The sequence below is a fragment of the Hyposmocoma kahamanoa genome, unplaced genomic scaffold (assembly GCF_003589595.1).
Source record: "Hyposmocoma kahamanoa isolate Upper Pololo Valley unplaced genomic scaffold, ASM358959v1 66, whole genome shotgun sequence".
NCBI lineage: Eukaryota > Metazoa > Arthropoda > Insecta > Lepidoptera > Cosmopterigidae > Hyposmocoma > Hyposmocoma kahamanoa.
The window spans coordinates 17,923,861-17,940,953 of record NW_020653854.1 but is presented as its reverse complement, the minus strand read 5'-3'; the positions used below and the strand labels follow the sequence as shown (position 1 = coordinate 17,940,953).

The following is a 17,093-nucleotide window of genomic DNA, read 5'->3' as shown; positions in this document are numbered from 1 at the left end:
CTCCGACAAGGATTGCAATACGGGAAGCAAAGGGTGAGAAGAATATTGAAAGATCTTGAAGAGGAATCTATTAGCAAGGAATTGTCTACGTAGATGTAGAGGGGGCTCCAGACATTCGACTTGAAGAGCGTTTGTTGGTGAGGATTTCATGGTACCTGTGATTATTCTCAGGCATCTTGCCTGGATTCTGTCCATCTTAGCCAAGGCTATTTTGTTGCATGGTTCCAGAAGGAAGCCGCCATAATCAAAATGACTTCTAATGATTGCGTTGTACAGGAGCTTTTGGTTATACGGATGTGATCCCCAACGAACACCAGAAAGTGCACGTAGGACATTTATGCTTTTTTCAGCTTTTTGACAAATATAGTTGAGGTGATGGATGCCAGATAATTTTGAGTCCAGAATAATGCCTAAAAATTTTACTTTTTCCCTCAGTTCTATGATTTCCCCATTAACATGTATTTCAGTTTCAGGGAGGCGTCTCTTGCGGGAAAAAACGACAGCTGTGCTTTTGTTAGCTGAAAGAGAGAGGCCGTGATCGGTAAGCCAAGAGTCTAGGTAAAAAAGGGCAGAGTTGAGGCGTCTTTCAGTATCTGAAAAAGATTTGGAACAAGCGTACAGGGCGATATCGTCTGCATATTGCAAGATTTTGCAGAAGCAATTGACTGAAGTGCCGAGGTCAGACGTGTACAAGCTGAAAAGGAGAGGGCTAAGAACGGAACCTTGAGGCAAGCCGTTCCAGACCATACGGGAGGGGGTTGTGGAACCGTTAACACGCACTGCGATAGAGCGACCCATAAACATGTTGTAAATGACATTGATCATCTTCACAGGAATACACAGATTGAGCATCTTCTGCCAGAGTAGTGGAAGGTTCACGTTATCATAAGCTGATGTTATGTCTAAGAACACACCTATGACGTGTTTTCCCTCGGAGAGGGCTAGTCGAACATCTGATGAAAAAATGCTTAGGCTGTCCATAGTGCCCATGCCTTTTCGGAAGCCAAACTGGCTTCTGGGTAACAATCCCTTGCTCTCTACTATCCATTCCAGACGGTTTTTTATTAGGTGTTCCATGATTTTAGCTAAAACAGATGATAGGGCGATAGGTCGATACGAGTTTGCATTAGATGGGTCTTTCCCAGGTTTTATGATTGGAATGATAATTTGGGTTTTCCATGAAATAGGGACTATGCCAGATTCAAAAATTGTGTTTATAATATTCAAAAAAAAAATTTTGGTAGGATTAGAGGACCTGGTAATAAACGAATAGGGAATGCCGTCCGCACCCGGCGCCGAATCCCTTAAATGGTCCAAAGCACAGCTTAGTTCTTCAAAAGAGAAGGGGGCATTCATACTGTCAGGAGATGACAAGGAGGTGTTTATAACGGTAGGAGCTTCTGAAGGAACAAAAGGGGGGGATAATTTTGTAATAAAATCCACAAGCCAGGGTGTCGGGTCGTTAGACGAGGTGTTGTTGTGATCAGTCTGAGATCTGCGAAAGGATTTTATTCTCTTCCAGACTGTAGACGGGTGGGTGCGGGGTTCCAGAGATTCGCAGAATGCACGCCATCCTTGAAATTTCTTTTTGCTCAGAAATCTTCTCGTGTGAGCGGAAATCTTTTGGAAAGTTAAATAATTCTCAAAGGATAAGTCACATGTGAATTCAAGTTCTGCCCGATTTCTTTCCTTGACTGACGCAGAACATTCCGAATCCCACCACGGGGGAGAGGAAATTTTTCTATTTGCAGAGTTTTTTAATGGGATCGTTTCATCTGCGGCTGAAAGCAAACATGTGATGAACTCTGAATATATATGCAGAACTGTTGAGGGGGTTACTTGAACTGGTTGCATGTTTACAATTTTGCTGTTCAGGACCAAGGAGTAAATGTCCCAGTCTGCCTGCCTAAGCCTGTATTTAAGTAAGGGAGGGGGGTCTGGTGTGAGGATAGGTGAGGAGTCTCCTACTGAAATTAATATAGGAAGGTGATCGCTACCAAAGGAATTTAACAGAACAAGCCAGGAGGTGGAAGGGGCTAAACTAGGAGAGACTAAGGTTAGGTCAGGCGCGCTGGTATTTTGAAGGGGGGAAGTTCTGCGTGTAGGAGAGCCATCATTAACTATACATAAATTTGTGTTGTCCAGAAGATCGAGAAAAGCAGAGGATAAAGAGTCGCAGATGTGAGATCCCCACAGCGAGTGGCGTATATTGAAATCTCCTAAAACAATTAGGGGGGAAGGGAGGGATGAGAGGATCACGGATAGTTCTATGATGAGGTCAAGGCTAGGATGGGGAATGTAGACAGAGACAAATGATTTGTTTTGTGCTCTAATAGCGACAACATGGAGGCCTGTGGAGTGTGTGGGGATGGAGAGTTGTGTATATATGATGTTCCTTTTCACTAGTAGGGCACATCCAGCCCACCCATCACTTCTGTCATCCCGAAGGCATGCATAGCCAGGAACTCTGAATAGGGCTCCCGGTTTTAACCATGTCTCGGAAATACCAAAAACTACGGGGTGATATTTATTTATCAGAAAAATAGGTTCGTGTTTTTTATTTTTTATATTACGGGCGTTCCATTGTAGAATTGATGTCATTGTTGGATAAAAGAGATTGTAATAGTTTTGAGATCATACTTTGAATAATTTCAAGGCCATTGTACGGTAAGATGTCATTAAATTTGGAAAGTACATTTATAATTAAATTAGTTATAATATCTGACAGGTTGTCATTTGGACTAGTAGAACAAGGGTTATTATTATTTGAGTGGTCTCTAAGGAGAGAACACCCATTAGATTGCAAAGATTTTGGTGTAGATGTTATGAGGTTATGTGAGTATCTATCGTATCCTTGTGTTTGTTCTTGACTGTGGCGGCTTTCTGAAAAAGTTGTCTTGCGATAAGATGTGGAAGGAATCTGGGACTGTGGGCGGGCAGGGGTACAGGGAGGAGACCTAACTGTTTGAGAGGGGTGGGGAGAGGGGGGAGTCTGCGGGTGCTGGGAAGGAGATGTCATGTCAGCATATGATTTCCGGACAGAACTGAATCGTCTGGAAGCTTCTATGTAACCAATATTGTCTTCAGCCATCACTTTTTTAATTAACTTTTGACGGGCATGCTCAGGGCACCTTGAATCTGTAGCTTTATGGAAGGCAGAACAGAGAAGACAAGACACAGCATCATCTGGAACGGTGCAGGAGGACCCATCATGATTCTGGGCGCATCTGGAGCAACGCGGATTAGAACGGCATTGTTCACGAACATGTCCAAAGCGGCAGCATTTGTGACATTGAATGATGGGTAGAGCATATAGGTCCACTGGGAGAGACATATTAAAACAAAATACTTTCTCGGGGAGGATCTGTCCCAGAAATGTCAACACTACAGTGGCAGATGGCTCCCAAGTGGCTTGTCCTTCAATTATACGCTTTTTATTTAGCCTCCTAGCCTTTATAACTTTAACCTTTGGGGGGCATTTGATGGAGTGAACCAATTCCTCGAGGGACCATTCCAAGGGGATCTGGCGAACAACACCATTGCGAGTGAGGTGAAAGCGGGGGATAACAGCAGAAAGTTTTTTATTGTTAAGGAGCGGACTCTCAATAAAGTTGTTTGCATCCTGTGGTGTTTGGAAGTAAATTTAGACACAAGACACAAGTTGCCAAGTCCTATGTTATCTATAATTTCACCCTTACTCTTCAAAACCGGAACGCAGTAATGCTCACATTAGTGCTTGGCGGCAGAAATAGATACGAACAGGGCGAACTTTTTCACAAGGAGCTTCACGGCTTCTAAAACAGATTTAAAATGATTATGCAAACAGAACGTGGTCAAGTTCAATTAAAATGTTAATATATTACAAAAACTGCGAATTCAATAAGTTTATTTCCGTTCCGAATAACAAGACTCAGCTGAAAGACGCAAAGCATTGAGTCCAGAAATACGTTTGTAGATACGGAATTTACAACTGATGTTGCGGCCCTATTAAATTTATGGAAGACTTGCATTCGAAACGGCTTTTTTCGTGCGCAAGCCACCTCACGGATTTTCGAATCGGAATAATTTCGAACGGAATAGAACTGTATGTGTGTGATAAGTCCGTAATTTGTATGGTTTTGCTGAAACGGGATTCGAGCTGTATGTAGTCGGCCTAAAGGATGTATTCATTATTTTTTGACTTGCAATCCGCCTAGACATAAAATGGCCCATTCACTACCTACGTAAGGGTAGTGAATGTCATAGACAGTTCCCCTATCTACGGGTAATGTAATAAGCGTTTTCGACTTATAGTCCCCTGAAATCGGGTAGTTTAATATTATTTATTTATTGAGTGTTGCCTTGAGTTTTAAGGATTTTAATGACTTGTTGTTGAGTCTCATCAAAATAAATAAACGATTTAAGGTCATCTATTTTATGATTTGCATTACATTTACATTTTTACTTTACTTTAAATTTTTCTTTCTGTTTGTCATTGTAATAAATAATGAGAACTCGAGATGTGCGGAATTTGTGGGGAATATTAATTTACCTCTCCCCAAATTTGGGGACTTTAATTTATGGGGATTTTGGGGAATAGGCATTGGCAACGCTGCCATTTCGTTTGAGTAGGTATCCGTCTTGTCTACAGTTATCTGTGATCCGTTTCACGTAGTATCTCTTATTAGTTCTACTTGTCTACAGTTATCTGTGTGTGCCGTTTCAGAACGATTTTTGTAAAAACACTCTTTGTGACACACACCTTTGCTATAAAAATTGTATAGTTTTTCTGACTGGACGAACCATACATACATATTCTTCTAATTTGTGAACCATACCCTTTGCGCCTAAACACTGTCAACATGTTTTTGAAACTAAGTTTATTACCCGTATTCCTTATTACTCTAGCCGAAAGTCAAACTTTGAGAAGTGTAAGCGACGATGATTTGTTACAGTTGATAAAAGATAGAGAAAAACTTATTGTTTTGTTCAGTAAGTATCGTGACTTTTAAAAATGTTCAAACAGCTGTAAATTTGTAGTGCTTATTTATAATATTAAATAGTTATTTTTCTTTTTATCTTTAAAGCTAGACCTAATTGTGACACTTGTAACAAGTTTGAAAAACTGCTGGAAGGGCTCCACTCGGATTTCAATAAACACATGAGTGCTGAGACAGTGAAAGCTGTGAACAGTCACTTGGCACGTCTCTACAATCCCACCAAAGAACCGGCCCTTGTTTTCTTTAGACATGGGATACCTTTACTTTATAGTGGTAAGCTTTTATTTTTTATAAACATTAAATACAAATCAACATGTATCATGTAACAACTTCTAACATTGCCCTTTTATCCTGATTTAGCTTGACCAAATTGCCTTTATATTGATTATAAGGTTTTACATTCAGATATATTCTGCTTATTTGGTTTCTTGTTTCAATATACTAGTAACTGAATTACAGCTTACTAAATCATCTTACACGCTTCCTATACATCTATATCACCTCTTAGGCCAAAAATTGGTTTTTAAAACCTCATTTCATTAAAATACATGAGATCCATGAATATCTTAAAATGCCTACAATTACTGAGGAAATCACTAGGCTAACTAAGTCGTATAAAGAAACAATAGCCACTCATACTAATAAACTAGCTAGTGCACTGTGTGTATTACCTTGGACGAGAAGATTGAAGCGTAAACACATTTGGGATTCAACTAACTGAGCTGTATAGTTTTCCACTCAAAGGCAATCCAACGTTGGAAGGGTATGCCAAAATATATAAAAAAATGAACTGCTTATGGTCACACATAAGACCAATTGCATGTTGGCAAAAAGAAAAGAAAAAAAAATCATTTAATTAATAAGTATTTTTTGCACTTAATACGGGCTAAATCCTAAAAGGGCACCAGCAATAAATAAAAAGGAAAACTGCCTCAGTACGAGATGCTTGTCTCATACAGTAATATGTCAGGTGATATCAGCGAGATGATGCAGGGAGAGGACAAAGATGCTGTAGAAATAATACTCAACCAATACTACGGAGTAACTTTATTGTACTGATAATTATTATTAATTATTTATAAATTTTGCATGTGCCCAATGTAGGTTGTGATGTTGCATATTGTCTGTTGCACAATAATGTACGTTGACCTGTACAGCCTCCATGGCCAAACAGTTACCATGCCAGTGTGTTCGATTACACACACACACATGCAATAGTTCGATTCCCGGACCGGGAGAAATATTTGTATGGTGGACATTTATTTTTCTTGTGACTTTGGGTGTAATTGTAGTTTTTTATGTGTGTGTCCATCAACAAAGCAACCACAATATAGGGTTTCTACAGTGCGAGGCTTTGAAAAATTTGTGAACAGCCACTCATATTGTGCACCACTTGGCGAAGGCCAAGTGTATTGTTATTGTATTACCTTTGAGTAACTACCAAGTAGGACATCCAATTTTATCCTGTGTTTCTTATATTTCACTAGTTTCTTATATGGTTTTCAGGTGAGCCAGATGAAAATGAAATCTATGGCTTCTTTGACAAGAATCAAACTCCAGCTGTGAAGGAACTTACAGATAAAATATTTGAGCACATAACACAGGCTGCCACTGGGGCCACTACTGGGGATTGGTTTATTATGTTGTAAGTATTATTTCAGTTTAATTATATTATAAAATTAAAGCTAAAATAAACCAGTGAGCTCTTCTCAGAAAATCTACAATACCATTGTTGAGAGAAAACTTACCTCCCATATGCATGTGACACAATTTCAATCAAGCAGCATGCACCATTGACACTCCAAAATGATGTGTGCAGTTTACGATATCAAATTATTCTTCAGCTATATATAATTCATCAACTCAACATTTTTCTTATGTTGTGTTGAAACCGATATATTATGGAAATTTCATATTAGTTTTTGAAAACATGTGTACCTTGCATTGGGCCAGTATGGTGGTCTATGCCTAGCATTGAAACAAGCATGGATTGATAAAGAGCTTTTTAGTCTTCAAACTATACTCGCATTCTGTTCAGATGTGCCTAATGTCCGATGTTTATAAATAAATAGTCATACTTTTCATTGCCATAGTTTTATTCTCGACTGTACTTATTAATAGAAACGGTTGGGTAGTGGAATTTCATTTCCACTTATCCCAACCAGAGACGGTGTGGTAGGGAAGAGTGGAAAAAATCCACTTGCCTCCACCAGGGGCTGGTAGGGACTAGTGGGAAAGACTAATCTATTAAGTGTATGTCATGAATGGTGATGATAATATGGAATATTATGTCATTCTTCATAACCCGTTTTAATAATTTAAAAACGGGTTATGAAGAATGACATAATGCAAATCAAAAGATTGCAATCCAATGCAATCATTTGCATTGCATGTACATTTGTGATATCGTTTTATTTATTTTGTACATACGGCTATTTTTACAGGATTGTCCCAATACAGTAGTGTATCAGTTCTATTTACTTATGTATATAAAATAATAATAATAATACTGATTAGTAATTAAGTTCATAAATGGCTGTTCTATTCAATAATAATGACAAATAATAATCCATTAAGTACAATGACAAAGAGTGTTACCTTTGCAAATGTGTGTGTAATTTTATTAACACTGTTTAATTCTTATCGTGAAGTGATAATTATTGTATGTTTGTAGCTATGGTGCCTCGTGTGTAGAATGTCAGCGTCTGCATGCAGTGTGGGAAGGAGTAGGCGCGACGCTGCGCGGGCGCATCAACGTGGCGCGCGTTGACGCAAATCTCGCCGGCGCTAACACTGCCAAACGCTTTCATGTGTCCAAATTACCAGCTTTCTTATTGTACGTACTTTTGAATAAATGCTAGATGTAATGGAACCATAAATAAGTTTTAAATCTAAATAAGTTGATCTACTTATTACAATTACTTGAGGAAATCATGACTTTGATTTGCTGTTATGTGAATAAAAAGGACTAATGTAATGCCAATATTATGTTGAGATAAACACTGATGGTGATGAGTACACTGATACTATTGCCTATTTTAATTAAAAAATCAGTTGTGAAACATAATGTGATAGAACAGTTTTGTAAATAGAAAATTAGTATTAGTTATTTAATTTACTATTTCAGTTTCCGTCTGGGAAAAGTCTACAAATACGATTTGCCAAAGAATGACGTGAAGTCCTTTGTAGCATTTGCTCAAGATTGGTACAAAAATTCCAAAGGAGAACCCGTGCCTCTCCTAGCTTCGCCATTGTAAGTACTTACTGTTCGTTTTTATTTCAGAATAAGTCACAAAACTAAAAACTGTCTCGCAAAATATAAAAAATATTAATTTAATGAGGCTTTGCACTTCGATTTTAAAGAACATGCAAATTAATATTTAAACTGACAACAGACTAGAGTTTCGGTTTCATTCATAGAATAGACTATTCAATAATATATATAATAGCTCACACTCATTGACACACAGCAAGCGCGATGTCCTCCCATTCTTGTAAAGAAGATAACAATGGATTAACAAGAGCTCTAACCAAAACAAAACCAAATATACTAAACATCAAATTCATATCTATTATCAATTCTATAGATAATGCAAAGTCAATGTTAAGATTTGAGAACTTGGTGTTTTCTGTGACCTCTCAAAGGCATTTGATTACGTTGATCATATCACTCTTATTAGGAAGCTGGAACATTACGGTGTAAATGGCAAGGCGTCGAAACTTGTCTGGTCATATCTCAACGGTAGAATTCAGAAAGTAGACATAAATGGAGTGACTTCTTTGGGTTCTCCAGTAAAAATGGGTGTTCCGCAGGGCTCAATACTTGGACCTTTCTTATTTCTGATTTATATTAATGATCTGCCATTCTTTGTTAAGGACCATTGCGAAATAGTGTTGTTTGCTGATGATACATCCTTGATTTTTAAAACAGACAGACATGACATTAACTATGACCATATTAATGATACCCTCTCTAAGGTAGTGTATTGGTTTAATGCTAACAATTTATTGCTTAATGCCAAGAAGACAAAATGTGTTAAATTTGAATTACCTAACGTAAAATCGACTAGTCCATGCATAGAAATAAACGGAGAAAAGTTAGACCTTGTTAATAAAGCAGTCTTCTTGGGAGTGACCTTAGATAGTAAACTTCAATGGTTTCCACATATATCGTCTCTGGCCAGCAGATTAAGCTCCGCTGCATACGCAGTCCGCAGAATACGTGAGCTTACCGATGTTAGTACTGCTAGACTAGTTTACTTTAGTTACTTCCATAGTATAATGTCCTACGGGATTCTCATGTGGGGTAAAGCGGCAGATATTCAAACCATATTTGTATTGCAAAAACGAGCGATTCGTTCTGTGTACCGTCTAAGTTCTCGGGTATCTCTCAGAGAAAAGTTTAAGGAGACTGGTATCATGACTGTGGCATCACAGTACATTTACTCAAATATTTTATATGCCCGTAAACATATACATAATTTCAATAAGAAAGAAGATATCCATAATATTAACCTTAGAGCTAAGTCCAAACTCATGGTACCACGATTTCGTTTAACCAAGGTAAACAACTCTTTTATGGGGAACTGTATACGTTTTTACAATAAGATTCCGGAGCATATATTAAGTTTATCAATTCCTAAGTTTAAAAACTACATTAAACATATTTTGATCGAAAAATCATATTACAAAGTTGAAGACTACGTGTTAGGTAAAGATGTATGGAAAGACGACATGGCTCCAGAATCCACACAAATTTGATTCAAAGTGTATTCCATAGCATTTCAGTTTATTTGAAAAGAGCAATCCCTAGAGTTTCTTCTCAGTGAGGTCAGCGTAGTGAACGAACAGTAGCTTAACTGTGACGTTTTCAAGTGTAAATTTATTTTACCTATGGAATAAATAATCTTTGACTTTGACTTTTTTTTTTGTGCTTATCGACTCTGTTTCATCTCATTAAGGATCATTTCATTGTAGGGGATGAAAAAAATCGGGACAACAGAAGTTTATTAAATTTAATCAAATGTTTTTCATGCAAAATGAATAAAATTTAGAATTTTTTTTTAATGCTGCTATCAGCATACAAGGAAATTATCCTTATTAGAAACTGTGTCTATGTACTGTTTCTAATAAGGATGATTTCCTTGTATGCGACGAAAATAATTGGGGCAGCAGAAGTTACTCAAATTTAATAATGGTTTCTAAAATGGTTTTTTTTTAAATTAATTATTTCTTTAATGCTGATAGATTCAGTTTCTTATAAGAATGATTTTATTGTATTGGAAGAAAAGAATCGGGATTGCAGAAGTTGGTCAAATTATTCATTTCGTATGAAAAAATCGTTTTATTAAAAAAGTCCAACTTCTGCTGTCCCAATTCTTTCTTACAATACAATAAAATGATCCTTACATAAAGTAATCAGCCTTGAAAAAAAAATTAGTCTATTTTATTATTCATTTTGTATAGAAAATATTTGATTAAAATTTACCGACTTCAACTGTCCCGATTTTTTCGTCCCATACAATAAAATGATCCTTACATAAAACAGTCGATCAGCACTAAAAAAATTTGCTCAATTTTATTCATTTTTATGGACAACTCACGCTTGACCAAAAAATTGACTATGTATAAATTGTTTGCACAACACAGTTTTTCTAACACAGTTTCCTTGTATTTTCTGTGGTTTCGTATTTCCCCATACTGTCTCATTAAAAAAAACACTATAAAGTTTGATTTAAAAACATTATGATCATAGTCATTTAAATGTTAGCAGAACGTTTAACATAGAGGTTTTTCAGTGTTTATAGTGTACTAAAGTCCATAAGTCCAATATTTTTAGTTTATAAGGGCCCAGGAAATAACTATCTTGAAGGACTAAGAAACAGGAGATTTTGACACACAAGCAAAAGTATAAACTAAAACTGTCACTGCACACAAATGCCTTGGCAACATTCTTGGTTGAAAAATATTGTTTGAGCTTGACCTGTTTGAAAAAGTCTAGGGTAGGTATTGGATTGGTAGAACACAATCTGCTGAGTAATGAAATGACAGAGGAAGAAAAGCATCACGGGACTCCTAACTAAAAAAAAAAAACTTTAAGATGGATATGTTTATGTTTCAATGAATGATTAATTAATGATCATAGATCGAGTTAAGATAAAAATTATGTATTTTATAATGTATAAATAAATCCATTTTCAGCGATGAAATAGTAGAGTGGTGCGTCGTGATGATCAAGTTCAGCATGGCTTATGGTCTAGACATCCTCGCAAAATATCCATGGATCTGGCAAATCGGCGTCGTGGGATTCGGTCTAGTAGCCATAACAGCTCTCATAGCATTGGTAAAAGCGAGAGCACGACCCACAAGGGAAACGAAAAAAGACAAGAAGAGCAAGTAACTTGATGCATCGCTTGGGCTTGCTTCTAATATCGCCCTTATGACGCTAATGGACGTGATTTACAATTTTGATTTAGCGTATTTACATCGCAATATAGATTCTACATGGAAGAAATAAGTTTTTACCGCTGTTGTAAATTAGGTTAATTCGTGTTAGAGGGGATAATAATGAGTAGGTTTCATTTATTAACATATACAAACAAAACAAAACATTTTTAAACATGTGACAATGTTATGCATTATTTTATTTCAACATGTCATCATATATGGAGCAAACAAAAAAGCTACTTAATGTAGTTTTTAGGCTGTTTATATAAAACTTCCTATACAAGTGATTTAAATATTAGCAAAGTCTATAGTATCTACGTTTACCAATGCATTTATTATTTTAATACTTTTGTATCTTTATTTTATTTATCGTAATGATAGTGATGTCATTATGTGGGAATTAAGATTATTGAGTGAATTTTTAGAGGGGACTATTTTTTAAATTATTAAAAGAAATGGTATAAGTGTCCGTCCTTAAACAATAGTTAAAATTATTAATTATTATTATACTAACATTACAAAACGGGGATAAATTCGATGAAAAATTTTATAGGTATTATTTGCATTCATATTTAAAGCCGGGTTTTCACTATATGAGTACGCTCGGACCGAGTGCGCTAGCTACATCGATAGATAAGAGTCTACTCGGATTTTGATTTACATCTTACGAATTCATCAGCGTTCAAGTAGCATTTATCTCCTTGCATAATCAAGATGATGACGTTGATCTGCCGCAGCGAGGTATATGAGTTGTAGCAGCTATATTAAATGCTGAAATACAAAATCATGGAAGGGAAAAAACAAAGCAAGAGAAAAATTTAAGCCAGAAAATGCTTTTTTAAGATGTGACCAACTGAGTGCTTCAAATAATTTTATTCGAGAAGTGCAAGAGAAAGATAAAAATACGTTTGAAACCTGAAATTATCACGTTAAGTCCACTTTTTCTTAGTAGGCACCGTTTTGGCTTTTTTTTTATAATACCAAGTGACGGGATGAACAAGTCGTGCACCTGGTGGTAAGCGAAATGCCTATCCATAACAGTTGCAGTGCCACTCAGAGCTTTAAATCACAAAGATATTAGGGGCACCGCTACCGCGCCCGTCACCCTGAGACATAAGTTGACAAGTCCCATGTGCCTGTAATTTCACCTGCAGTAATGCTCACATTGCTGCATGGCGGCAGAAATAGATAATGTGGGACTATTATCCTGGATGAACTCTGTCACAAAGAGCTCTACTGCTTCCTAATATTTTAGTTAGTTTTCATAACATAATCCGAGTATACTCGTAAGAATAGAACCGCGTCCAAGTTCACTCTGATCATGTGTTTACACGCTCCGAGTAGCGTCCGAGTAGTCATCCGAGTGTACTCGTATAGTGAAAACCCGACTTTATTATCATTTATTTCCGTTTTGTAAACTTAAATGTCCTCGTAGTGAAATGCTACGTTATAGTTTTAAATCGTTAAGTTATTTTCAAAGTATGTAAAAAAATGAAAAATAGATGTGGTATCATAAATAACATGTATTTTTATGGAATGATTAATAAAAATATCGTTTTATTACCATCGCCTGATTTCTATTAACAATTATACTTCTAAACTTATTCGGTATTAATCGCAACTCCACCATAGTTTCCATTTATTTTTATCGTTGATAAATTACCGTATAAAGTATGAACGTACTGTACACAGATAAAAAACTAAGATAATTAACCACTGACGATTACATTTTAATGTCATCGTAAAGCAGTTACAGAATACTTATTTGTTAAATGCGTTCAGTATTACCTACTTAATATAGATATTACTGTTATCTACATGTAATACCTACTCTTTTTAAAAGTAATATCAGCTCCAGGACAGAACTTAAAGAAGAGTCTTATTGGAAGTGGCATAGAGTTCAACTTAAGTATTAAATATTAATGTGACGTGCCTGTCGTCCGTACAAAATTTATTGTTCTTCACCGTGGTTGTACTGTAATATTTACTTCGAATCAATGTTAAAGGTACTCCACCCTTGATTGTCTATACTATCAGAGAGGAAGGATCAGTAATGTGGTGTCGCAGCGTACTCTTTGAAGGTGTTACGGAGAACTTGCTAAGTAGGGCTGCCAGACCAGCCATTGACTGCATAAGTCCGAGGCGTTCACCTGTGATCACGGGAAATGCATAGCTCAATAAAAAAAAATATAAATAAGTATCCGCCATATTGATTTAACGTCTATCTTGATAATGTAAAATTTCTGAGTAGTTTATTGGTGTGCTCCTTAGAGGATGGAAAAAAATAAAGGAAAGGAGCTGCCTTATCTACGGAATAAACGTCCCTACCTAAACCAAAAATGTCCACCACAAATGACGGACTTAGTGTTGTACCATAATCATAGATAAGTCAATATCGACATGCAAATGTATGGCTTGAATGTTGAAACTGTTGTTGATGTGTTTTATGTTTGCAAATTTGTGCAGTTTACTGTAATCGAAGTATGATTAATACTAGGCTATTATTACTAGGCAAGTAATGTGCCATTTTAATCAAAATTAAATGTAAAGTTATTTACCAATAAATGTAACGCTGGAAATGCATTGTCATGTCATATATATACATACATACATTACATTCAAAGTTCTATTTAAATTTGAATGGAGCGAACAAACGAAGATGGTATTTGGTCCAATGTTTATGTTCGGCAGTCCCATAATTTCCAACCATTCTTTCTTTCTTTTTTCATTTGTAGGTAAACTTTAAAAATCGAACTCGTAATGAATTGTTTTAATAACAGAATATCGATAATATGTCTGCTTACAAGAACAACACTATCTCAAAATAATCGTTATCAACAATCATCAAAATATACTAACGAACAGGCAATCTAAAGTAACCAAAGCAAAATTCGGGCAATACTTATGAATAAACTACTTAAATGACTCTAATTACATGAGATATTTCGGCTATTGTATGATTTATAGGCGAAAGATAACACTAATAATAATAATAATAACATTCGGTTGATTTCCGCTTTTTCTACTGCCGCACCCCTTAATGTAGCAGCTACCCATTTTTATCAATACTTAATCTCACTGTCAATACTTTTGACCATTTCATTACAATTCATGCGAATAATTCACTAAAACATTTGGCCAAACATTGGTTTTAACATTTGATGTACTTCCCTTTGACAACCGGATACGGATTGCAGTTATTTCCTACCTACTTTCTTATTAAACTTCTCCCTGTTGCTGTGTAATCGTTACAAGCTTTGAGTTTGCAAATATGTACATATGTCTAAGAATGCTCAATCTTACCGATACAAGATCTCGGTCCTTCTCCAAATGGTAAATATGTGTACTTCTTGATGTTGCCGACTTTATCTGGATGGAATCTTTCTGGTTTGAATTTCTCTGGTTCAGGAAAGTACTGCTCATCATTATGCAAAGCATGAACTGGTATGATCATTAATACATCTTCGTCTATTGTGATGTTAGTAGCTGGAATGGTATTTTTTTTGCGCTTTTTCTGCTTATAAAACCTAGAGGAGGATACATTCGCATGCTTACCCTGAAATTAAAGTTTTTCAATACAGAGTCGACAATAATGGAATTACAAATATAATATATCAAGGACACATATCAATTACTGTTTGAATAATATGTTTCATCCATAATTTATTGCAAATCATCATATTGTGTTCTTATTGCGCGTACTTGATCAAATACACGCATATTTAGTATATAAGTACCCAGGGTGCACTGCATTTAGGCTCAATCAATATTGCGGCGGAACGGAATGGACGCGAATTTTTGCAACGATATTGTACATACATAGCATAATGAACTTGTGTCCGTCAGGATGGCTGGACCAAACGAAATATACAAATCAAACTGTGCTCATTATTTACTACCTATTTTCTACTATAAATAGTAGTACCTTTATTGACATATTATTTTCTACCTTGGCCCTAGCGGAAATATAAAGGAAATAAAGTGGCCAGCCATTCTGACATCAGGTTGGCTGACTACTTTACGTTTTTCATAGTTCTAGCAGTATATATATTTTTTTTATATAACTATTTACTACCCAATTTCTACCTAAACATACTTTTTTTTCACTATTTTAGGAAGCTTCTATAAGTTATTAAAAAATAAATAAAACGCCTTTGCAAAAGTTATCTTCTAAGACAGATTAATTACACGGAGAACATAAACTGTCTTTTTAGAAGATAACCTTTGCAAAGACGTTTTATTATTTTTTAACATTGTTCTGATATTCTTACCTGAATGCCATTTCTAAGTATTTCATGTCCTTAACAGCTTCATAGCAGAGTTTGCCATTATAGCTGCTCAATACTTCATCAATTTCATGTTGACATTTCTTCTGTGCATCCGGATGGAAAGCCAGCTGTCGTCGACGAGGATGCCTCGAAACCAGCCGCAAAAAATATGAACACTTGAGCCATTATTATATCATTTAATTCTAATTCCACTATTTGCGGAGTTCCATCTGGGTTTTTCTTTTCTATAGACTCACCAATCATTTTGCCTTTCTCTTTAAGTTCCAAAAGCAGATCTATAAAATCGTTTCGTCCTGTCACCTTGTAATTCCTTTGCATCATAATACTTTTAACTAAAGAAATTGTATTGTGTTCAATTTCTGGTGCGAAGAAATGAACGTGTTTAAAAACTTTCGGCGCAAGTCGCTTCATCATATTTACAAAGCCGTCTCTTATGGTGACTGTGAAAATACGCTTGCCTAGTTTACGGAAGGCGGTATGCTCGTCATTCAATGCGTCTGCTTCTATACCGAAGCCACATGCTCCAATGAAATACGTCGTGTATCTAGCCATGAGTTCTCGAATGTCCACCTCTTTACCAGTTTCCGCGGCTGTCGCAGCTATAATTTGTAATTTCTCGGCTCTTTCCACTATGAGAGCTTAGGAAACATAGATTTAAGTTTTCCACTTGTAAATGCCGAGGTCATTCTTTGTCTTACTAATTTCCAAATATAGTGAAAAGGTTCATCATTAGCGGTTCCATCGCCTTTTTATAAATATTAACTCCCCTCGGATAGAAGTAATGGAAATCTGTTACTAGAGCACGCCTAATCAATTCTAGATCTCTTAAAACGAGTCATAAACTATTGCCGGCGTAGAAACCAACCATTTTTTCTTGTGGATACTTTCTGTATCTTGCCACAGCGAGATCACTTAAACTAATCTGCATGAGAAATTGTCGAAGACTGTTCCCGAAAATCGGTAGTGGCTTGTCATGTTTTACCCCTCTTTTCTTAATAACCCTTTATTGCACATAGAAAAGATACATGAAACACAAGTTATAAAGGACATATACAAAGGTGAGCTTATCTCTAGAAGAGATCTCTTCCAGCCAACCCCAGCCTAGGTGAAAAATGAAGTCTGCGGGACTAATTATAGTACAATAAAATTAAAATTTAACTGTGAGTAAAAAAAAAAAATTTAATAATATATATATCTATATATATATATAATATATATATATAATATATATATATATATATATAATATATATATAAATAATATATATACATATAAAGGATGATGATATGATATGATATGAGATAATATATGTACATATGACAGACATACACACGTAGGGTCACCTGTTGAACAATGAGCCAATTGTACACAATGAGTC

General features: G+C 35.9%; 1 protein-coding gene and 1 pseudogene across 1 annotated transcript; one reads left to right on the top strand and one right to left on the bottom strand.

Moving 5' to 3' along the window:
• The first annotated feature begins 4,789 nt into the window (after positions 1-4,789).
• LOC113231781 (thioredoxin domain-containing protein) lies at positions 4,790-11,845 on the top strand. Its single transcript, XM_026466309.1, has 6 exons — positions 4,790-4,971; positions 5,067-5,252; positions 6,486-6,624; positions 7,654-7,815; positions 8,107-8,232; positions 11,181-11,845. The coding sequence occupies exons 1-6, from the start codon at positions 4,842-4,844 to the stop codon at positions 11,377-11,379; spliced, it is 942 nt and encodes a 313-aa protein (XP_026322094.1). The 5' UTR covers positions 4,790-4,841; the 3' UTR covers positions 11,380-11,845.
• A 1,438-nt stretch (positions 11,846-13,283) lies between these two features.
• Positions 13,284-17,093, bottom strand: part of LOC113231598 — an 11,217-nt pseudogene continuing 7,407 nt past the window's right edge.

Excerpts from the sequence above, each read along its gene's own strand:
- LOC113231781 (XM_026466309.1), top strand. The coding sequence starts at position 4,842 with ATGTTTTTGAAACTAAGTTTATTACCCGTATTCCTTATTACTCTAGCC. Across the intron at positions 4,972-5,066 it reads AAAACTTATTGTTTTGTTCA|CTAGACCTAATTGTGACACT; the intron begins GTAAGTATCGTG and ends TTATCTTTAAAG. Across the intron at positions 8,233-11,180 it reads CCTCTCCTAGCTTCGCCATT|CGATGAAATAGTAGAGTGGT; the intron begins GTAAGTACTTAC and ends ATCCATTTTCAG.